This window comes from Mus musculus, chromosome 3 (genome assembly GCF_000001635.26).
Source record: "Mus musculus strain C57BL/6J chromosome 3, GRCm38.p6 C57BL/6J".
Taxonomy (NCBI): Eukaryota; Metazoa; Chordata; class Mammalia; order Rodentia; family Muridae; genus Mus; species Mus musculus.
In genome coordinates this window covers 103,831,036-103,855,501 of record NC_000069.6, presented here as the reverse complement: position 1 = coordinate 103,855,501, position 24,466 = coordinate 103,831,036, and the positions used below count along the sequence as shown (strand labels likewise).

General features: G+C 42.6%; 1 protein-coding gene across 5 annotated transcripts; it reads right to left on the bottom strand.

Annotated features, from left to right (window-relative positions):
* Positions 1-883: 883 nt before the first annotated feature.
* Bcl2l15 (BCLl2-like 15) lies at positions 884-24,466 on the bottom strand. 5 transcript variants are annotated; one of them, XR_867215.3, is made up of 5 exons: positions 22,535-24,458; positions 22,025-22,146; positions 19,232-19,459; positions 16,900-16,969; positions 10,705-10,723 (listed from the first exon to the last, which is right to left on the bottom strand). XR_867215.3 is itself a non-coding variant. In NM_001142960.1 (4 exons), the coding sequence occupies exons 1-4, from the start codon at positions 22,668-22,670 to the stop codon at positions 2,227-2,229; spliced, it is 498 nt and encodes a 165-aa protein (NP_001136432.1). In that variant the 5' UTR covers positions 22,671-22,806; the 3' UTR covers positions 884-2,226. The 5 variants fall into 5 exon arrangements, 4 of the variants coding, with proteins under 4 accessions (NP_001136432.1, XP_011238405.1, NP_001136431.1 ...); NM_001142960.1 differs by lacking the exons at positions 10,705-10,723; positions 16,900-16,969 and adding an exon at positions 884-2,238 and having other exon boundaries at positions 22,535-22,806; XM_011240103.2 differs by lacking the exon at positions 16,900-16,969 and having other exon boundaries at positions 9,539-10,723; positions 22,535-24,466.

The window sequence follows — 24,466 nt, the reverse complement described above, 5'->3', positions numbered from 1 at the left end:
GAGAACATCTTTTATGGACTTGGGCTTCTCTTGGGGTCACACTCAGGTCACCAGGTTTGTGTGAGAAAGAACCTTTACCACCACGCTGTCCCACCAGTCTCCTGTGCCTGTATCTTGAGGTGTTTTTCTTATTTTCTGATCATCTCAGAGTTTCAGGTCTTATGTATCGTACTGCTTTCCAACTCCCAAGACAACTTTTCTCCCTTCTCAGTGACCCCATCTAAGTACCTGTGCTCTCTCCACACTCCCACATAAATTTACATATTAGAGTTAAAAGCTGAAACCCACATATGAGAGAGAACCCATGCTATTTGTCTATCTGAGTTTGAAACACCTCACATAATACAAGGTCTTTGACTCGTTTGAAGCTGATTTTTGTGTCAGTTGAGAGCTAACAATCTGGTCTCATTTGTCTACAAGTAGGTATCCGATTTTCCCTGCACTGGCTGGGAATGTGCATGTATCGGTGCCTTTGTAAGCATTCGGGTGGCTACTGCTGTTTGCGGTTATGCCGAGAGCCTCTATTTGACTCCATTAGTCTGTGTGTCTGTCTGTGTGCCAGTATCACATGTTTTGCTTTGTTTAGTTTAGTATGGCTCTGCTGATACCTCCAGCAAGATGCTTTCTGCTGCGGACCGACTGACTGCTTGGGATATTGAGATCTTTTGTTGTGTGTGAAAACAGAGTAGAAGATTATTGGAGAGAGGAAGGAGACAAACAAAAGAGGAGATGGGGGGGGAGGAGGAAGGCAGCAGAGGAAAGGATGGATGAGAACAAATGCCATGGGTATAAAAATGCCGCCATGAAGCCCATAGCCGTGCATATGAACTTAAAATATCCACTTAAAAGTGAGGGAGAGAAGAAGTGACTGTGTGTGACAGGATTACAGAGCTATAACTTATATTACTTTAATGAGAAAAAAAAAACAATAAAATCCAGTAGTTTGTTCAACAGAGTTACCTACTATCCACAAAGTACAAAGCAGTAGGCTAGGGATTGGATTTACCTCATAAGGGAGCCAGAATATGGTGCAAACCCTGCAGAAGCTACTAAAGCATCTCAGAACTAAGCAGGTAGACATGAAAATGTGTTGTTTGTTTTTCAAAAAAAACAAAAAAACATTCTAAACAAACTTGCTTAGTGCAGAATACCACCACTTATCTTAGTGCAGAATACCACTACTATCTACATCAGACCTTTGTTAGTTTATCGACGAATAGAAAAATTCCACCTTGCCCTAATTCTATTTCATCAAGATTTTTCTCTTAAGTCTCTTAAATATAAATTTTTTACCCGGGGGAAAAATATCTAATAATGGTCAAATCTATTTTCCTCAAACATTGAGTACATCTTACTAAATTTTCAACTCTTCCCAGGGAAGGAGCTATAAGTCCATAAGATAAACCTGGACGAGAGAGAGGGCTTGGCAGCCAGCAGAGTTCAATCCCAGCGCTCACAGCGTTGGCTCGCCAGCCTGGAGGCCCAGCTCCCGGAGGATCTGAAGCCTCTGGCGTCTCTGGGGACCTGTGCTCGCTTGCACAGACACAGACACGTAATTTAAAGAGAAACTGTCTCTTTTAAGAAAGAAAAACTTTCATAAATGGTTTTATTATTTTACCTAAAACCTAAATATTTGTAAGTAATGTCTTACCAGAACTTTATAATTTTTAAATTAAAATATAACTATATTATCCCCTCATTCTCTTTCCTTTCTCTAACCCCACTACTCACTCCCAGATTCCTGTCCTCTTTGTTATTGTTGCACACACACACACACACACACACATACACACACACACACACACACATGATATAAGTACAATTGACCAAATCCATTTAGTGTTACTTGTATGCATATGATTTCGGGGCTGCCCATGTGGTATAGAATAATCAGTTAGGAGGCTTGTCCTCGGTGGAAGACTTCTTCCTCAGCTCTCATCACTCCTTAGTTGCCTGGAGTTCTTTCTTGTCTAGGGGTAGAGCCCATGAAATTTCACTTTTCCGTGTTAGTGCATCAGTTGGTGTTGCCATAGCTCAGGTCTTGTTTGGGTGGCCATATTGTTGAAGAATTATGGGTACAGCTTCCCTGTCATTTCTAGGAGACACAATCTCACAGTAGATTTTCTGATCCTCTGGCTCTTACAGTCTTTCTGCTCCCTCTTCCATAGTGTTCCCTGAGCCTTAATGCAAGAGTTGTGTTGTAGATGTATCCACTGGGGCTGGACATCATATGATCAGCTGTAGAAGTGCAAAATTAAAAAAAAAAAAAAGCATCAATTCTCAAAAGTTTGCTCTCCTGTAAAATCTAAAGACAAAGAGATATTGTGAGAAAATGAAACCTCAACCCCCACTGAGCTGTGAGCCGTTGCCTGAGAAGATGGCTTGAGCAGGCAAAACTCAAATGAAAGGAGAACACACACACACACACAATTGCTTAATTTCAACAAATCTGCCTACTTAATTTCCACATCTCATTCCCACTCCTTAATTTCCACAGGGCATAATGCTACAGGATGAAAGCAATGTTGATTCACTTCTATTTTGTGGGGAAATTATGCACTAGAGAGGGAGCAGAGGTTACACAGAAGAGAAAAAAGTCAGCAAGTGCCGAAAAGAGTTTGTGAATTTGCCAAAGATACTTAAACCAGTGTGGCATAAACCCTAAGTGGTTGTTACAGCAGTTCCAAGCAACAGAAGACTCACAAGCACCATGGGGGGGAGGGGGGGAGAGAAGCTCCTAAGAGAGGAAAAAGTCACAGCTCACCACTGCCCCCTGTCTCTCAAGTTCAGAGGAAGAAGACAACACAGTTATATGCTTCACGGTACCTGTTCCAAGAGAGGAATCTGCCAGTTTAAAGGGAAACCTCTGTGTCATGCAGATTAGGGAGTACATTATACACACACACTTGCATAGAAATACACACACATATAGAAACACACATAGACACATACACACCACACACACACACACACACACACACACACACACATACACCTTTTGGAATGATGATAATTAGGAGAGGATAAACAGTGTAAGAAAAACAGGAGCTCCAGCTAGTCAGAGCCACCTTCTCTCTCTCTCTCTCTCTCTGAGGGGGTGTAAGTTTACCTTGGAAAATTCATTCATTCCATTTTAGCTTTCGTTTCACTCTTCCTGTCTTCTCCTGGGCAGTGACTCCAGATGCACTGTGTGTTGTGTTACAGTCTGACTTAGTAAACATCCTTTTGGTCATCGGGTCCTTTTGCTCCTTTTTCCTTAGTGTCTTTGCTGTTCCCGGGTTACCCACCATTTCCGGTTCACATCTGTGTTCTTGCACTGATCTAGTGTCTAGCAGCAAATGCTGGATTGAAGTGAGTTAAAGGTTGCTTTAATGCTACAGAACCACAACCCAGGGCGAGGGAGATGGCTTTGGTGGTGAAGTACTTCCTGCACAAGCAGGAGGAGCGTGTTTGGATCCCCAGCACCTGATTTAGACCTGGATACCATGGCGTGTGCCTGGGTTCTTAGCCCAGGCAAGGTGGAGCAGATGTACGGATCCCTGGCCCTCACCCGCTGTAGCTGAGTTGGTGAGCTCTAGGATCAGTGAGAAACCTTGTCTCAAAGAATGGGGTGGAAGGTGATGGAGGAGGATGCCCGATGCCAACTTCTGTAGTCATATATACAACACAATTACATACATGAGTATGCATCATATACACACACACACACTCATCTTTTTAAAGAATAAAAATAATAAGCTATGGGAACAAATGGAAGTGAATCTGCTTAGCTTGCCAGTATCAGCTGCCGTCCTCATCAGCCTGCCTCCCCCACACTACCCAGCCACATCACCGCAGACTGTTCCACTCCACTGACACTCCTTTTGCTGTTTTTACCCATACCCCCAGTTTTCACCAATAAAAAAATAATAACAAAGCCATTAACGCCTACTTACTTTTTCTTCAAACCTCTTTCCTGCACCGTCTCACCACCGTCTTCTGAGTCTGAAGCCCTATAATTACATTCCAGCTACATACATTTTCTGAGCTTCTTCATCTTTCGCATTCCTCCTAAGTTTGAGAGTTTATTCCGGAGAGAACATATAAAACTGTACTTTTACTTATCAAAGGCAAGGGCATTGTCTTCCATGCATGTGTGAAACACGGTGTTTAACGTGGTTTCCAGTGAGTATACCTACAAGACTGAGTGATAAGGTGTGTTCTATCATGTGGAGAAAAATCCACTCTGACATGAATATCTACTGCACCAGTGTCCCAACTCTGTTGCCTGGCACCGTCTATACTTGTACCTTCTGGGTAGGCATTTTCACTGTGCCAGGAGCAGATGGACCTTCCCTGTAGGGAGGCCCTGGGAACCAGGCAAACAGTAACTTCCTCTCTGAGAGCCCCAAGCAGCAGGAGAACTGCTGTGAAGGGAACTATGTCCCTACTAATGTTCAGAGTCCAACTCAAAAGACCACAGTAGGCACAAAGTCCTTATACCTCCTTTTATAAACAGATGCAGAAGAGGCTTCTAAAATCCCGTAAATGAAGCTCATGTGACTTGTCATGTTTTCACATCGTCCATGGTGGGAAAATCCCTTCATCTGTTTCTTGTTTCTACAACATTCTGAGACCTCCTCAAGCTCTTCAGTTAGTACTGCAGACTTTCAGTCAGTTATCCTCCCCCACTTACTCCGCAGACAGTCACACTTCGCCTTTGGTTTCAGAATACTAATAGGCAAAGATCAGCTGATAAGTTCTGGTAGTTGAAGCAACCAACTTACCCTTTTCTTATGAGAAAGCGTTCTCATTGAGGCTTGGGTCAAGGGAAATTGGAACAAGAAGTCTCATCTCGATCACTTATTCACTCAATAAATATTCACACTTTCCTTAGACATGCAAACAAATTCAGAGGGAGGCCAGGGATGCGAACAACAGCTACAAAAGTTAAGAATTCTTTCAGCTAGCACAGTGCTATCTTTCAGATAAGCACACTGATAGCTATGACTTTAGAGAACTCGAGGTAAGAACCACAAAAAGGAATAAAAAGAAAAAAATCTAGGAAAAAAGCTTTAGAAGCTGGCTGTAAGGGCTCCAAAGTCTCACTTGAGGATTTTGAGAACACGGCAATCCAAACGAAGATTTTAGGAAGTGTTTTCCGATTTCTTTTAAACAGAGTAAATGTTGGCTTGAGGGTGGTGGCTCAGTGGGCAAAGGTGTTTGCAGCCAACTCTGTTGAGCCACATTCAGTTCCTAGGACCCACCCGCAGAGTGGAAGGAGAGAACTTGTTCCAGCAAGTTGCTCTGTGACTTCCGCAGGTGGGTACACTTGGGGACACACACATACAGGTATATTTTTAAAGGAGTAAATGTTTTTTTGATAACTTTTTGCAAACATGTCATAATCATCAGTGCTAAACTTTAAAGTGGATTGGTTCTATGATGGAGAGATGACTGGCAGTTAAGAGTACTTGCTGCTGTCTTCCAGGGGCGAGCCAGAGTTCAGTTCCCAGCATCCTCTTAGGTGGCTCACAACCACCTGTAACTGTAGGAGATCCAGTGCTCTCCTCTGCCTCCTATGGGCACTCACACTATGCATGGCATACGGACGCAGATACACAGAAATACAAGTAATCTTTTTTAAAATAAATAAATAAATTATAATCTTAACACTTAACACTGAGGGAGAAGGATTGAGTTTGAAGCTAGCCTTGTCCACAGAGATCTTCTTTCAAGAAAAAAGAGAGAAATATGTGTATAGAAATGAAACGATGGATAAAGAAACCTTTTTGTCAACCTGGTGGCAATAGATATGACAAGCTGGATTAGGATGGGACAGTGCTGGAGAAGAGCAATCAACCAGGGACAAGGAGACTAGCCGAGGGCCAGCGCCAGTGCCAGCGTGGCGGGGTCCTTCTTTCTTGTCGGTTCTTCTTGAGGCAGCGGAGAGGGAAAGAGCAGAGGCGGAGGGTCAGACTTTGACTTTGTCTTATGAGTTTCTGGGGTAAGACTTTGTCTTACGAGAAGTTTAAGGTTGCTGTATAATAAAAAGTTTACATCTCTAAGTCTAACTTACTAAGTTATTGTAGCTGACCTGCCTTCTGTGATCCTCTGAGGCCAGAAACTGCAGTTTCTGGCACTTAGCATCTCATCCTAAAACAGCAGGAGGTTAAGTAAAGAATTAATTGCTAGAGCCTTTTCCCTTTTGTCCAGATGCCTCTTGCTTGTCAGGCTAGGAGGAAATTTGGAGCAATAAACTTCTATTGAACCAGAAGAAGAGAATAACACTCAAAGAAAAACCTTTACATAAGCAAATATGCATAATCTCACATAAATTCATATTCAGCTTCATTCATGCTCATTTATTCATTTCTATTCAAACCCAGTTGGGCCCAGCTTGCATGCATTCTCACAATTACATACTCACACACTTGCACACACACACACATTCTCACAATTACATACTCACACACACACACACACACATTCTCACAATTACATACTCACACACACACACACACATTCTCACAATTACATACTCACACACACACATTCTCACAATTACATACTCACACACACACATTCTCACAATTACATACTCACACACACACACATTCTCACAATTACATACTTACACATACACACACACACACACACACATTCTCACAATTACATACTCACATACACATCCATACTTACACATGCATGTGGAACAAAAGCCCAAGCACCAGTGCAGAAAGAACCGAAGGAAAAACTGCGCTCCAACCTTTATTGCACACAGAAAGAAAAACCTTCTACCTTTTTAATGCTAAATGAATTAAACCCATGTTTGTAAGAAAAAAAGCTTTGTTTCTTTTAATAAGACTAAACTTGCCTTGTCCTTACCATGGGACCTGTTCTGTCCCATGGTAAGGAGAAGCCTGCCTGCTCCTTCTGCTCTCTGCTACATCTTCTTTTTTCCTCTTTCCCTCTGCATTCTGCACATTGCTCTCTTAGTATTTTACGTTACCTATAATTTCTAAGTTACTCCACTCTGCATTCTCCTTCTAATCTAAAAAATGTTCTGTCTAAAAACCCCTCAGCTCAGTTCCCCTCTCAGTTCAGTTCCCCTCTCAGCTCAGTTCCCCTCTCAGCTCAGTTCTTCTCACCTCCGTTCCTCTCGCCCCAGTCCCTCAGTTCTGACTTCTCTCTTTGTCCTCACCTCTTAAAACATCATTCAGAATACATGATCACGTTAAAAAGCTCATCACGAATTCACACAAAAAAATCAAATCATAAATAGAATAAGAAGTTTACAACAGAGAATGTTTACATGCATATCCATTAGGAGTGATTATCTAGCTAACCATCCATCACCTGTCTCAGCTCCACAGGTTCACTGAAGGGTTAAAACCATAACTAAGTTATTAGTGAAGTTTTGTATAGATAAACCCAGTCGATATTTCATCTTCTGTCCTAACACCTATAATAAATCATTAATTCCCTTTTTATGACCTTTGGTAATTGTATTACAACCTCTTGGAATGTGCTCTGAGTAGGAGAAAGTCTAGTTACCATCTAAGAGCAATTAACTGGTGACACTTGAGAGACTGGCAGAATTCTCATTGCAGCTTTGACTATCAGAAAAGGACCTAATAGCAGTCCCATTAATAAAAGAGCTTAATAATCACAGATATAATTTTAGGAATTCTCATAGGATCATCATTAAGACTTAAGTCATCTATTTGTCTATATAGTATCACTATAAGACAGTACATTTTCATGGATCTGCAGAGATCTGCTCCAAAGGGGGTGTGCTTCTACTTAGTGATTGTTATATATGTTTAATAATAACAGGAAAAGCATATTAATAGCAGGAATATTTCCTAACATTAGTCCCTCACAGCCTTGCTTAATGAGGGCTCACCTGTCGCAGATTATATAATAATCCAAGGCAGGCCACTTCAGGATGATCACCTACTAGTTATTAGCTTGTCCCATTCTGGCTCCTGACAGAGACTTTACCAAAAGTCCAGGCAGGTGCCAATAAGGAAGCCGGTTGGTGATTGTGGTGCACACTTTTAATCTTCGCACTCTGGAGGCAGAGGCGGGCAGATCTTTGTGAGTTCGAGGCCAGCCTGGCCCATAGAGTAAGTCCCAGGACATCCAGGGCTACACAGAGAAACTCTGTCTGAAAATAACCAAACAACAACAACAACAACAACTGAAATCTCTAGCAAGCATTGAGACAAAAGGGAAGAAATAATGACAATGATCAATTAGATGATTATGATTAGAGGAAAAAGGACAAAACAAGCTCAGAGGCTGTGGTTTTGTAGTCTGGATGGCGGTCTGGGTGGGAGATTATGAGATAAACAGCACACAGAAATGAGCAGGGGTGAAGGAGGCATGGGGTGTCAGCTTCTGCCAGGTCTAACAACCCAAGTTTAAAAGTATAATGTATCATATATTATTTCAACAGCCCTGAGGACAGAGCACTGAGGAATTAGGCCATTTGTCCAACATCACATCATTAACCTAGAGCGAAACCAAACTGTTAAAATCAGGCAGTCAGGATGACTTTTGCCTAAGGGGTAGAATTATCATAAAGCTCACCATCTTGAGTTTGCAGTCAAGTCAGGGACAAAGAAGCACATCAAGTGTCTTAAGTAGCAAATGCGCTAACGTCTGCTACGTTTCTGGGTGAGTACCCTGGTGTGATGTGTCTGGGGATACAGGATTCAGCGTAGGTTTATAAATTAGAACTGTTCCCGCAGCAGCATGGACTCATTGTTCTGCACATGGCTGACCAAGGGAGGGGAAGTGGTCAGCCTTGCTCAGCATCAGCTAAAAGTCACCACGGTGAGATACACAGATCACAATGACCTTAAGCTTTGCTTCCTGTCACTCCAATACAATCATACATTTAAAGTAGGCATCAGTGAGCAGAGGTAAGGATGAATATGGGTTTCTGGTCTGTAGACCCGCTAGCTAATACCATCCCCGTATCTGTCTTCCCTAGTTTCCAGGTCCAGGCCTGAGAGTATCGGTGGGTGGACCATAACTCTGTATTCATATCAAACAAAAACCTCAGGAAGAGGGAAAGGGCAGGGAATGGAAGGGCCTGGTGCCTGATGAAACCTTAATTTTAATGGGTCCCTCATCCAGCAGTGAAAGACTCCAAAAGGAGCCCCTCGCTCAGGCCTCAGGACAATAGCGGACACCCAAGAACTCACGATAGACCGAGCTTGTTGCAAACCACGTGAGGCTTTATTCGGGGAAAGCCAGAGCTCTGGGGACGACTCATATCCCACGCAGGGGTAGAGAAGTCGTCCTCGAGGGGAAAGAGTTCCCAGTTTTTATAGGCCCTCAGGGAGGAAAGGAGAAGGGGGAGAGTAGGGGATTTCCAGATCTAAACAATGTCTATTCTCAAGAAATGGGTATGGGAGGGGTACAAGGAAAGAGTCTAATGAAGGTGCAGCAATGGGCACACACCTGGTCAGAACATTGGCAGACACACAGGTTCGAGGAGTGGCCAGAGCATTGTGCACCTCTATTTTTCTAAATCAGTGAAGCTAGTTCTGCTAACACTGACGTCTATCTTGCCAATTTCAGGGCTTCCGTGTCCTTTTACATTCTGCCAGGATCTTTCAGCAGCAGCAACTGTGGCTTCTGCGACTCCTGCTTTCTTACCTGGGTGTGATGGATCTGTGGATCCTTCTACCCTCACAGCTATAGGAGTGGAGAGAGTCATCATGTGGTCGCCTTTCCAAGTTGGTTCCAGCTCCCCTTTGGCTACCCACTTAACTCAGATGATGCACTGGACTTGAACAAGGGGAGACTGGTGGTGGACTCGGAGGTTGGCTGAGTCTCTCAGAGAGTCCAATGAATAGCCTGTATGGAGAACTGAAAGGCCTGTTGTGACTTGAGAAAGGAATGTTTAGAGAATTCTGCTGATTGCCTGGGAAGTCTTCCAGACATAATCTCATAGTGGGTAAATCCCTTTTTCTATGGGGAGCAGCAGACTTGAAGCACAACAAAGGAAGGACATCTACTCACCCTCCACTGGACTCTAGGGAGAATTTTGTCAGGGTATTTTTAATGTCCTATTTTTGTTGTTGTTGTTGTGCTTTGTTTTGTTTTTAACCTGCCCAGAATTCTGAGGTCTATAAGCACAATGACATTTTTGATCTAAGTCTAAAGCTATTAATTAAGAGGTTTTGACTATGAAAGTTGGACCCCATTGCTAGGGGGAGGTCAAAATAGGGGACCAGCTTCTGGAGGAGATATTAAGCTACAATTTGAGCAGTTTCAGTTCAGGCAGGAAAAGGCATCTATAAAAATTAGCAAGTACTTTTATCCTCCCCTTGAAGGTCAGATCTTGCTGAAGTCAGTTTTCCCAATGTTTGATCAAGTGTTGGTCTCTCACTTGGACTCCTTCTTGGGTAAGGGCTCTCTGCTTTGGATTTACTTGAGCACCAACCTGGCACCTGACTGAGACTTCCCATTCTATAGGAATGTCTCATTCTTATAGGCTAGGTATAACATACCTTGGTCTGAGCAACTCAGAAAGTTTTGTGGGACCCCAGATGAGTAGCCTGGTGACAGCCAGTTACCATGACACCAGAGTCCTGCCAGTTGTTGAGAATGAGAGAATGATCTTTCCCTCTGGCATCCTCCATCAACTTGTGAGTTGGAGCTGTCCATCCGTTCCTCTCATTATGCCATGGAGTCTCAGGCAGCACAAGGTTGGATATGTCATCTGTCAGGAGCAAACGAGCTAATAACTAACAGGTGACCTTCCTGAGGTGAATCTGCCTTGGATTAATAATCCACAATGGATTTGTTCCAATAGACAAGGCCCAGGAAAAATTCATTTTAGGAAAACTCCTGCTATTAAAATGGTTTTCCTGGTATTAATAAATATATATAAAACAATCAGTATTAGCACATCCTTTTGAGCAGATCTCTATAGAACAATGAAAATGTACTGTCTTGTAGTGATGCTATATAGACAAATGTTGGGAGCTATTAAGACAACTCTATTGTCCTGATCTTTGAATTGGGCCTCTCCCCCCGAGAAGAAAAGGGGGTCAAAAGCGGGCCACCGACGCACTGCTCTGAGAACAACCACAGATTGTTCCAGCCCTAAGTCAGCGCAGGATGTCCTGACCTCAAGATGTACCCTGATACCACCAAGTTCCTGCTTCCCCGTGTAGTTGCCAAAAGAAAAATTTCTGCTGCCCCATCCCTCCTGCTGAGAAGTGCTTCCTCCTTTGCTTGTGCATTTAAGCCTTGAGCCTTGCTAATACAGTGACACCTTGATGCTAATCAGACTGGTCTCCTTGTCGTTCCTCACACTTGGTGTCCATCTCTCCCTCCCCCCATTTGGTTCTTAGGAGAAGGTCCCCTCGAGACCCTCCAATAACTGGACCTGCTGGACAGGTCAGACAAATAAATGACTTCTTAAATTTTAATGATGCCCCTATAAGAATTCCTAAAATTATATCAGCATTTATTAAGTTCCTTTATAGTGGGACTGCTATTAGGTCCTTTCTGATAGTCAAAACTGCAATGAGAACTCTGCCAGTCTCCAAGTGTCACTAGTTCATTACTTCTACTACTCAGTGCACATTCCAAAAGGTTGTAATACCATAAACCAAAGGTCGTAAAAAGGGAACTATAATTTATTATAGGTACTAGGGCAGGAGATAAAATATTAACTGGGTTTATCAATACAAAACTTCACTAATAACTTAGTTATGGTTCTTAACTCTCCATGAACCTGTTAAGCTTGGGACAGATAATGAATATTTAGCCAGATAATTAACTCTTATTGGATATGCATGTAAACATTCTCTTATTTGATTTATGATTTGAATTTATGTGTAAACTTATGATGAACTTTTTACCATGTGATTATATATTCAAAAAGATGTATAAATGTTGAGAACACTCTCTTTCCTTATCCCTCTCTTCTTACAAGTCCCCTTTCCCCCTTTTTCTTAGAGTTTTCACAGGAGTAACTTTCTACAACTTAGAAATAAACTCTAAACACTAAAATCACTTTTCAAAGTGTCCCTTTTTCTTCTGGCGACTTCAACTAGCAGGCTGTAGAACAAAGGCTACTTAGTCACCCCCCCCTCCACCTCTCACCCCCCCCCCCCCCCCCCGCTGTTAGGCTACAGGTGTTAATCACCTAAGCCAGCAGCTCTAACCCTCAGAAAGAGCAAGAAAGTTTTTAGGACCTTTTAGAAGTTATCATCAGCATTCAGTATAGTTTGAAAGCTAAAATGTCCAGAGACCTCCAGTCTTTAAAGCCACACCTGAGTCAGACTGTGTCTCATCTCAGCCCACTCCAGGCCAGGAGGCTTCCCACAGTCCTCAGAATATCAGTAAGCCCCACTGGTCTTAGGGCCTTTTGTCAGATAGCCAAGTCAGTGGCCCTGTTACCTCTTGGTTCAAGGGAATTATCTTTTTTATGTCCTTGAAGTAGACCAGTAGAAGATAGGGGAAGATTTACAGGGAAAGCCAAAAGCCTCTGGGTGGGTGGGGCTAGATTTTCTCTTTGTTTTTAATATTCTTTCCCCCAGTAGTGAGAAGCATTCTCTCTCTGTTGATCTTACTGTGGGCATGCACAGTAGTAATAGCATAACAACTGTGTGTAGTGGTGCACTTTTATTTTTTCCCTTCTGAGAAAAAGATCAACCTGTTCTGCTATCTAGACTAAGATACCTGGTAGGGGCCCACATTGTTTCAGTTAAAGTAACTTCCTTAGCCCCCGTGTACCTTATTTCATCCTTCATCTCATGACAGTCATGGATAAGCACTTGCAGGCTGTCATCAGGCAAGAAGGTGACAGGATGGATGGCAGTGGGTTTCTCAAAAAGCACTCAAGGGTGGTCCAGGAGTAGGGACAGGTACTGCGTCACACAGGCATTGAGGAGGGCCTCAATGGCATGGCGTATGTGAGTATAAGATCTTGACTGAGAGGTAGCTTTCCTCATTAGACTAGCGGCAGCCACCACAGCTCTTAGATGGGTCCAATCATTTCAGCAGGTTGTCACAGGGTATTTCCATGACCTTGAAGTTTGGATCAAAACTCCTTTTGTAATGTCTTTTGTTTCATGGGCGGACAGAAGAAAAGGTTTTGAGACATCTGGAAGTTCTAGGCCTGGAGCTGAAGTCAGAACTATTTGTAAAGCCTCAAATACCTTTTGTTTAGTCTAGGTCAGATGAGAGGTTCAGTGTTCTGCTTTGTGCTGGTGTCTAGAGGCCTTACTATTCCATAGACTCTGGTGTCTAGAGGCAGCAATGTCTAGCTGCTCCCAGGAACCCTGAAACCTGCCTCTTAAGTCTTTTGAGTTGGGATCTGAAGGATAGCAGTGATCCTACTGTGAGGTAGTCTCCCTCCCTCAGCTGGTAGCCAAGATAGGTAGCCTCTGATGTACAAGTTGGGTTTTTTTTTAGCCAATATTTCATAGCCCAGAGTCTATAACTCTTGCAGCAGTCCCTCAGTGGCCCTTATAATATATGTTCCTGGAAGACCTTGGATGGAATGGCAGGAGGTCAGCATTCAGTGTCTGATCAAAAGTTTAAAACTTAAAACTGGAAAATTTTTAAATCATCAGGGCAACCTGTTCCATGTAAGTTGTCCATTGCAACCTCTCTCTGAGTCTGTCCTTTTAAAAGCACAGATGGGTTCACTCACCTCTGCCAAGGGGAAACTGAAGAATGCATTGTCCAGATCCAAGACAGTATACAGTTATTTCCCTGGAATAATTAGACTCATGGGAGCCAGAGGTCTCAGGTTTCCTCACAAGCAGGAGAGGGGTATTAAAGGATGACTATCAGGACACTAGGTGTTCCAGGGTGACCAGCAGGGCACTAGGTGTTCCAGGGTAACCATCAGGGCACTAGGTGTTCCAGGGTGACCAGCAGGGCACTAGGTGTTCCTGGGTGACCAGCAGGGCACTAGGTGTTCCTGGGTGACCAGCAGGGCACTAGGATGCCTGTCTCTCTAAGGCAAGTGATGAGGGTTGCAATTCCCTTTCTGTTTAATCTAGACTTGGGTAACTAAACTGATTAATTGAACAATTATAGGAACTTTTTTGGGCCAGTGGTGCTGCAGACTAACCCCTTTTTTGAGTCTCCTATCTACGTGGAATGGTGTTGGGAGCTATTAAGACAACACAATTGTCCTGATCTCTGAATTGGGCCTCCCCCCCCCCCAGAAGAAAAGGGGGTCAAAAGCGGGCCACTGACGCACCACTCTGAGAACAACCACAGATTGTTCCAGCCCTAAGTCAGTGCCGGATGTCCTGACCTCAAGATGTACCCTGATACCTCCAAGTTCCTGCTTCCCATTGTAGTGGCCAAAAGAAAAATTTCCGCTGCCCCATCCCGCCTGCTGAGAAGTACTTCCTCTTTTTCCGCTGCCCCATCCCTCCTGCTGAAAGGCACTTCCCCTTTTGCTTGTGCATTTAAACCTTGGGCCTGGCTAATACATTTGGGGCTTTGATGCAATTCAGAATGGTTCTGTGTCGTTATAGGCCCTTGTCTCTCTCTACCCCCCCCCAATTTGGTCATTAGGAGAAGGTCCCCTCGAGACCCTCGAATAACTGGACCTGCTGGACAGGTCAGAACGGGTCTCTGGTTGCAGGTGGGTGAAGGAGTTGGAGTGGGTGACAAACAGATACAACACGAGAGAGTGTGTTGAATCTGAGTGTAATTTGTCAAATCCAGCATTTGACAAATTTTATACACTTTTTATACAGAAGAATAACAAGAAACCAGGCGAGATACATCCGCTGAGTTACAGTGACACAAAACAAAAGGGATGTAGCCGGGCGTGGTGGCAAACGCCTTTAATCCCAGTACTTGGGAGGCAGAGGCAGGTGGATTTCTGAGTTCCAGGCCAGCCTGATCTACAGAGTGAGTTCCAGGACAGCCAGGACTACACAGAGAAACCCTGTCTCGAAACAAACAAACAAACAAAAAACAAACAACAAACAAACAAACAAAGGAATGTATACATCAAAAGAAGGCGGGGACCAGGCTGCTGACACTAAGAAGGGAGCCAGATGTCATGCTAGTCTATTGTTAAGCCCACCACCAGGGGTTCTTAGTAAATGCCTGATTATGCTGTTTCTTTGGGCCTAGTGAAGAAACCTGTCTCAGGGGGATTCCCTAACTCTTTCATGGTAAACCCACCTACTAACTAGGCCATTGTGTATTTCCTTGTTTGGGCGAGGCTGGCTACTGTCCTAAGTAATCACTCTGCAGACTAGCCCTGAGCTATTCTAGCTCCATTCTTTGTAATGCCTAATTAGTTTCACCTTCTCTACTAGAAGTAAATTTGAATGTTACTGAATAGGTAACATTCTCACTGAATTCCTACTGAATTCCAAGCTCGTTGGCTTCAAGGATTTTCTAGGACATTGGAACACCGGTGGAGGCTCACCTATGTTAAAATTCAATCTTTAAAGGCACTTATAATAAAACAATACTGAAAGAGAGCATACACCATACTAACTCAGGGATAGGGTATGAGTATACGAGTTATGAGAATGCCAAGGTTCCAGGAGGCTGAGTTTTCTTGAAACTCTTTGCCTCGTGACTGCCTCCAGGCCTTTTGACCTCGACAGGCAGACTTCACTGGAGTGGGCATAGCACAGTGGTTAATAAAGGAAAACAGAACTGACAGAAACACATAGTAAGACACACAGTAAAAACAACAGGGGTGGCCTCCGTCCGTTCATGGACCCTGCACATAGGATCAGTGGCCATGTCTAACTTCTCCAATGTGTCTAAAAGTAAGGTGGCTTAACCAGATTTACCTCAGAAGTAACCGACCCACAGACTTTCTAAGTTGTTTCCTTTTGAGGTAAAGGGATCAAACCACTTTGGAGTGCTAGGCAATGACTGATCAGAGTCCTGGAACTCACGGTGCACACCTCCTAGAAGCTCTGTGACTACTCTGCTCTTCCTGCTGCTCCAAGGAGATCTGCGACTCCTGGGGTCTCAAGGACTGGTCTCTGGGGATCTCAGTAGGACCTCCAGAAATGTGGGGTATCCACCAGAGCCAAAAGGCTCAAACATGGGCTTAAGCCAATAGAAAGTCTTTATCGGTGGGCCAGTGCCTACACTGGGTATTTGGGATCCCGGTGTAGCATCGAGTCTTTCTCAAGGTGAGATTTTAAGCACAAAACAAAAACAAAAAACCCAAGAAACAACAAGGAAATAAAAAACAAAAAAACAAAAAACATATTCTGGGTTGACATACTTCTGTAAACAAGCTAAAAGTGGAACTTCAATTGTGGAGTCAGTTGTACTAAGGTCTGGGGCCTTCTTACAGTGTGAAGTTAGCCAAGCCGGGATGAGCAAATGGTCCTGCATGTGGACCAGTGCCTCCGTGCCCTGACAGTAAAGCACGGCAGCTGTTTCCTCTCTCTTTGATATTTCTAGTGGGAAGGTAAATAAGTAAACTGCTAGTTTTGCCTTTAATTCTTAGAATGGATAAGTAATTCTGCTCGGGAGAAAGAAACGTGAAACCTAGGGTAGACCTGAAAGAAAATCCTTTGCTCGAAGGAACAAGATTGTTAACTAAAAACTCCTGACATCCTTTTGATTCCAAAATCACTAGCAGATAAAATTCTTGCCAAAAGACAGGTCTAAACCCGAAGAAAAAGTTTCTGATGTGCTGCTTCCTTCCAAATATCTCCAGCAAAAGTCTGATCTGGTGCTTGAAATTTTACTAGTAAGAAATTACTTTGTCAAGAGGTCTTTGTTTCAATAAACTCTCACTAAAACTCACATGAGAAAGCATAATGTCACGGTAGGCTTTTAGAGGCTGCTTCCAGAGTCAATGGACAGTAAAAAACTAAACTGGGTGAATTGAAAACAGAATGTTTTAATTGTCAGAAATCAATCGCCCACCCAATCTGTCAGAGGACGTGATGCTCAGTCTGGGTTAGAATAATCCTCTTCTTCAGCTCTCCAGGTTTTCCTAGGAAGACAGCGAGGATCCTAATCAAAAGGACGGTCCTTAGGAACTGTCTGAGAATCCAGAGAACTGTCTAAGATACCTTCAGGAACTGCCATTACAAATTATTAAGATACAGGTTTCGTATTTACCTTCTCTTTTCTTTCTCTCTTTCTTCCTTTCTTTCTCTCTCTCTCTCTCTCTCTCTCTCTCTCTCTTTCTTTCTTTCAGATTTATTTATTTATTTAATGTATATGAGTATATTGTAGCTGTGCAGATGGTTGTGAGCCTTCATGTGGTTGTTAGGAATTGAATTGTTTTAGGAACTCTGCTCACTCAGTCCCTTGCTTGCTCCAACCCAAAGATTTATTTATTATTATACATAGCTGACTGCAGATGCACCAGAAGAGGGCATCAGATCTCATTATGGATGGTTGTAAGCCATTGCTGGGAATTGAACTCAGGACCTTTGGAAGAACAGTCTTACCCTCTGAGCCATCTCGCCAGCTCTAGTGTTTACTTTCTAATGAGATCAAGAAAGAATGTGAATTTTGGTGGGTGGAAAAGTGTAGAGATCTTAGAGGAGCTGGAGGAAGAAAAACCAGAATTTGAAATCAGAATATAATGTATGAAAAAAAATCTACTTTCAATAACAAAAATAAATATTTATAAAAGAAAAAAGTGCTGGCAGTGATGGTGCACGCCTTTAATCCCAGCACTCAGGAGGCAGAGGCAGGCGGATTTCTGAGTTCGAGACCAGCCTGGTCTACAGAGTGAGTTCCAGGACAGCCAGGGATATAAAGAGAAACCCTGTCTCAAAACAAAACAAAAAACCCAGAAAAGACATAGATAGATAGATAGACAGACAGACAGACAGATTGATAAAGGCTTAGCATGCTGCCTACAGTCAACTCTACAATAGATGAGATAAACTAGTTTTTTCTATTGAAAAACAATTGTTTTTAATACAATGTATTTTGAACATGTTTTCTCCTTCCCCAATTCCTCCCAGATCCTTTCCATCCCTACCGACTGACCCAGCTTTATCTTCTTTATCTGTCTCTGTCTTTGTCTCTCTCTTTAAAAAACAAAAACCAAGTACACTCTCTCCTTCACACACACACACACACACACACACACACACACACACACACACATACATGCACACACACCCCACACAAAAACACAACAATAGAAGCCAAAATATCTGAGTAAAAGACCAGTCAGAGAAAAAAATGCCTAAAGAAACAAAATGAGACTTATACTCTATAAAAATACTATTGAGTTTGTTTTGTATTGCCCATCTACTCCTGGGCATGGGGACTACCTTCAAGTGTGATTCTCAGTGAGACTCCATTGGAAAAAAATAAATTTTACTTTGCCAGCAGGTACCAATTCCAATTAGCTTCTTGGTTAGGGGTTGGAGCCTGTGTCCACTTTCCTGTCTCAGTGCTGGGATTACACTTGCCTTGAACCCATGCACGTGGTCACAGTCACTGTGAATTCATATGTGCATCAGTCCTGTTGTGTCTGAAAGACTCTGTTTCACAAACTGTTTTCTTTTTTTGTTAGGTAATAATAAGGTTATTCTGGAGGCTAGGAAATGGCTTACCAGAAGCACAAGCATGAAGATATGAGTTCAAATCCCCAGAGCACATATAAAGCTGGATGTGGTAGTGGACATCTCTAATCCCAGTGCTCCTACATCAGCATGGGAGGCAGAGACACTATTCCCAGGAGCTCATGGGCCAGCAAGCCTCATATGCAGTGGAACTACAAAGAGACTCTGTATCAAACATAGTGAGAAGCTAGGACTGACATCCAAGGTTGTTCTCTGGCCTCCACATATAAGCTGTGGCAGGCACATGCCTGAACTCAAAAGCATATGCATGTATATATCACAGACCACACACATGCACACACGTGTCCACTCCCGTGCCCGCGTCCACACACACACATACACACACACACGATTACTCTAAATGTCCTCAATACATATTAAAGATGTCAAGAAATAAAGATTCAGAAATTCACCAGGAAGCAGATAAAGTCAGGCTGAGATTAGAACTGTACCACAACACACTTATAGCTGATTATGTAGATATGGTAGAGATTATTTTATGGCCAGCAGTCAACACTTCAGGCAGCAGTCTAATCCTCACAGGCTGAGCTTCTATTTCCTTTTTCCATAGCAATTTACTAAAACGTTCATAATTAAGAGTCCTACTTATTAAAGCCAGAAGAGCACAAATGCCTAGCAAAGCATGGGACTTAACAGATGCTTACCCATCCTCCCTGGCCCTGGATAAACTCGCGGATGGCTGTGTTCCCGTTGATCATGCCCGTCACGTAGTTAGCCACCTGTCTTGCCACGTTTGGAGCCTTACGGACCACATATTCAAGAAGTTTTACTGATACTGCCAAAAAGGCTCGTTCAAAAACTAAAGTAGGATCCTGAGTGCACCAGGTTCTGCTGAGAGACTGTACTGTGTCGTTGAGTACAGTACTTCCTGCCTGAGGAGGGAGACAGGCTCTGTTAGTTATGACTCAAACAGTACCAGAGGCTGCAAGTCTCAGACGTGCTCAGAGGTGGCAAATGGACCACTGGCAGCATGGGGTGATATTAGAGGGCAGATGGACAAATCTCATCTTAATATTCTGTTATTTTGATATGAGAAAAACATTAAATCACCTACAGAGTTCATACTTTCAGGTATTATTGGCTAGGGGGAACTACTTATTTTGAAAGAAAGCTATTAAGCACATGGCAGCGAGCAAGTCAGGCTTATGAAGGGATTGCTCCATGATTAGGAAATGCATAACAAAGTCTTATGTTAAATAACAATAAAACGTCTTTTCTTCTTTTTCCCCTCTCAAATAAACTGGTACAACAGCTGTTAGATGGGGTCAAGGTGGATCTTTGAGGCATAAAGGGGCCCAGTCCTGTCAGAGCAGAAGGTTAAGTCCTAAAACTTACTTAATGTGTGTGTGTCTGTGCATGCGCACGCATGCCATAGTGCGTATGTGTTAGTCAGAGGACAGCTTACAGGAGGTAATTCTTTCCTTTCACATGTGTATCCTGAGGGCTGAACTCAAGCTCACAGCAGTCAGCAGTCTACTCACTGGCCCTCGAGTTTTTAAGTATTAAAACTGAAAGAAACCACAGTTCCCTGGAGAATAACTGATTCCCAGCTAGTGTAAGGTCTTCTGCTAGAAAGTGAGCAAATTGGAAACATGACAAACAGACACAGTTCTTTCAACAAGACAGGACAAACTCAAGTTTGTTCATGGATATTAAAGATTTCCCATAATCTTCAAATGTCAAGGCCATAAAATATAAGAAAAGACTAAGGGACCAATACAGACCAAAGGAGACTAGGATACCTAACTAAATGCCACCCATGAAACTGGCCTAGGTATTTTTGGCTTTGGGTATAATATAAATTATATTGTTGGGATAAGTGACAAAAATTGAGTGAACAGTAAGGATTCAGTACTACTGTGTCACTGTTCATTTCTTACTTGAAGGAAATATAAAAGCATTGCAGAGTAAGGAACTGTCCTGTTAACTATTCTCAAATGTCTGGAGAAGTTCTCTATACCATATTTCCAACTTGAGTTTGAAATTGTTTCAAATGTCTTTCTCCATCCAGGGTTGTTGGTTTGTTATTGTGTTGGGGTTGTTGTTGTTGTTGTTGTCCAAAATATAGAAGAAAAAAGTAGACCCAACTCTTAGCCACTTATGGCAGCCTCAAGGCCAGTAGCTAGAAGTAAGCTTCTGTCTGAATGTGAGGCAGACACATCCGCTAAACTGTCCACTGGGAAGAATAAAGTGTGCTTGTAAGTAAGTCTGGGCTCAAAACCTAGCTTCAACATTTTTTGTTGTTGTTGTTGCTGTTGTTGTTAAGATTTATTTATTGTATGTGAGTACACTGTAGCTGTAGTCAGTCGCACTAGAAGAGGGTGTCAGATCTCATTACGGATGGTTGTGAGCCACCATGTGGATGCTTGGGATTTGAACTCAGGACCTTCAGAAGAGCAGTCAGTGCTCTTAACCGCTGAGCCATCTCTCCAGTCCTATCTTCAACATTTATAGAGTATGTTTCTTACTTGTTTCCTTATGACTTTATTTCTTTTATGTTCTTAAATGGTATGGAATCAGGAAGTACACCCTGCAGGCCTACTGTGTGTAAGGCACGATTCAAAATTAGTGAATACTGCTGGGAAGAGAGCAGGCTTGATATTTGCGTATGGTCTCATATGCTGATTCAGAGATTCTAGGAGTAGCAGTTTCTATAATGATTTACACACAAGTATAATGATTAAACAATGAAATAATGGCAAGTAATAAGTACTTGCTGCTGTTGATATAATCAGCAACATCTGCTGGAAGATGGTTTTATTATCTTCAGGCTAATACAAAGTCCAAGTGCTATTGCCAGTAATCAGAGTTCTGATGAGAAGCCAGCAAGCTCCTTTAAGAGGTTAACTCTAATTGCATCAGATTTCTAAACTATGCAATATTTCTGAATCTTACTGCTAGACCCTGGGATAAGGGGAAGAGCCCACTCCCAACAAAATTAAGCACTAAAAATATGAATAATGGAATAAAGATACTAGCCACACTAGCCTGGTGACCCGAGTTCAATCTCTTAAACCTACACAAAGGTGGAAAGGGAGAATTCCACAATATTGTCCTCTGGCTTCCACAGACATGCAGTGGCACATGTGTCCCCCTCCCCACATCATACAGTAATAGTAATAATTAATAATAACAAATATACATAAAAGATTATTTTCAAAGAATAGTTAACTATGAACATGATCTATGCACACAAAGGGCAGCTCTGATAAAGATGAGTTCCTTCTATAGTACTGGGTTTTTATTAATGTCTGAAGAATTAGCAATCACATTTCCCTCTATAGCTTCTTGAACAAACATATACCTCCAAATCCTCACAGAATATTTCTATTTTTAGTATACAGAAACAGGGAAGGAAGGAAGGAAGGAAGGAGGGAGGAAATTAAAGCTTGAAATAGAATAGAACAGCAAACAACATTAAAAAGCAAAAATCTGACCTGTCCTCCAATGGTTACCGCAATGATATTATTGGCAGAAGCTTCCAGCTCTCCATTGAACTGATCACCCAGTATTCGAAGGCGGCCAACAATGATAGCCACATCAAAAGAGTAATCCTCTCCTAAGACAGGGAAAACATGTTCACCATGTTGAAGGAACGGAAAGTCTCCTGAATCCCAGCAAAACAGAAATGTTCTATAGTTGGTCCCCCCCCACCCCCCACCCCACCCCCCACCCCCGAGAGAGAGGGTTTCTCTAGGTACCCCTTGCTGTCTACTCACTCTGTAGACCAGGCTAGCCTCTGCTACTTTTGCAATTCTTTTAAACAGTTTTGTCATTGTCTATTCTCAGTAGTAGCAGTCATATAATCTTCTCTATTGAGAAGATCCTTTATTTCAAATGTTGCTAAAAGTTTAGGACTCGCTTTTTAAAGCTTGAGAGGAACTAGAGGAAGCAGACTCTGGTTCTATTACCCACCTGTAATCACCACCTCAGATTAGGAGCCTTACCTGAGCATGGTTCATCTGCACCCGATAGGTTCCGGTTAGCAGCGTGGGATAGTGGGGTCCTGAAGTCTTTGAGTAGAGAATTCACGATGCATTCTGTTTGCTCCTCAAAAGTCCGAGGGTTTTTCATTTTAGACATTCTCCACAAAGCTTAGCAGGAAGTTAGAGAACCTGGCAAACCAGTTGTGGCTGCCTACCTCTTATTGCTTCCTAATTGGATATGTCCTAAAATAGTTCCCATTAACTTTCCAAATGAAACTGCTCAAAGGGGATGACAAAGACTTTGCAGTTCCTTATCTCAGAACCACACCCTTGCCAGTATGTAAGAGTAATGGATAGCTCTTACAGATAAACTATCTATAGCTGAAATAAACTGAAGAGGTAAGTTGAGCAATTGTAATGAATTGAAGAAGGTTCTCTTGAGTAATTTAAGAAATACTTCCTGCTAGGTTCTGTAACTGATGTAATTTCAAGGGAGGTGAGATACCAGAGGTCAACTTCTGACTTGGGCATCCCTTTGGCACAATTAGACAAATTATTTACTGAACATTTGTATGTAGAAGACTATACTTGGCACTATAGACAACACAGAAAATGACACAGGCATGGCTCCTTGTGAAGTGTACATTTCAGCAGAAATGGCAGCTACTGACAAATCACAGAGCTTCTTGTGCCCTTGAGATACGGTGGATGAGGAGAGGACAAAAGCCAATAGGCTGGGGAAGCTGCCTTACAGTAGTGACATCTGAGGCTAGGGATTTATTAGGCAAAACTAACATAAAATAAAATAAGTAAAGGACTAAGACTCGTGGAAGGCTGGCAAAGATAAAGGCCAGGACAGTGGAGGAAAAACCCTGGTTGGGCATTTGAGTAATTAAAGTAACAAGATATTTCAAAGGGAAATTATACAAATTAAGATAACACTATCTGAAATGATCTGACAATGTCTGGTATGTGGCAAATGGTAAATATCCTTTGTTTAGCTCAAAGCTTAGTAATCAGGAAACCGTGATTCATTCTTTAACAAGAAGTTTGTCCTGAAGTATTAAACTTCATTATTGTTTTTAGGAGAACTCAGGCTTGAACACTCGCCTGCAGTGGCTGCCTGATCTACAGAGTGAGTTCCAGAACAGCCAGGGCTGCACAGAGAAACCCTGTCTCAAAAACACAGAAAATAAGATTTGAAAATATTTCTCTTTTGCCCAGATTCCCATTCCTTCAAGCACAGCGGTGCCCTATTCTCAAATCTGGGCTTGGCTTCATTAATAAGGCAGCCTCTAGCTGGAGAGACTTTGTGGTCTGGGTCTCAGATACATCATTCTAACCTACCAGCAAACCTAACACCCACATTTCTCTTTTCCAGTAAAATAAACAGCTTCAATTGTAACAGTAAGAAATTCAAGCATCAACAGTAGGTCAGTTATTCAGAATGGGATTTCTATCCTGCAACATAGTCAGAAGCAATATTCTATTTTCTGCCCATTCTAAATGAATGAATGAATGAACAAAAGAACAAATATAGACAGACAGATAGACGGATGCCACACCCACTCGAGTGAAGTCTGCGTGACAGGCCTGAAGGCTTGGACGCCTGAAGGCTTGGACGCCGTCCTGAGGCAAAGAGTTTCACGGAAACTCAGGCTCCTGGAACCTTGGCAGGAATGCTCCAAACCTGTCCCTGCATTAGTCAGTGAATGGGTCTGTGTATGTTCTTTCAGTATTTTATTATAGGTGCCTCCAAGAAATGATTTTACTAAAACCTAAATCAGGTTGAACTCTACTGTCTGGCCTTCACCAATGTCCTAGGCAGTCCTTTAGCTGACCCTGGGCTTGGAATTTTTTAAGAATGATATTCATCCAGAGGAAATGCCCCAGTGCTGACAGTCAGTAATCAGGCATCTCAGTTTGCCAGATCAGAGCTAGTATTCTCAGGGC

Excerpts from the sequence above, each read along its gene's own strand:
- Bcl2l15 (XM_011240103.2), bottom strand. The coding sequence starts at position 22,670 with ATGTCTAAAATGAAAAACCCTCGGACTTTTGAGGAGCAAACAGAATGC. Across the intron at positions 19,460-22,024 it reads CGGTAACCATTGGAGGACAG|GCAGGAAGTACTGTACTCAA; the intron begins GTCAGATTTTTG and ends CTCCCTCCTCAG. Across the intron at positions 10,724-19,231 it reads TCCAGGGCCAGGGAGGATGG|ATGACATATCCAACCTTGTG; the intron begins GTAAGCATCTGT and ends TGCTCCTGACAG.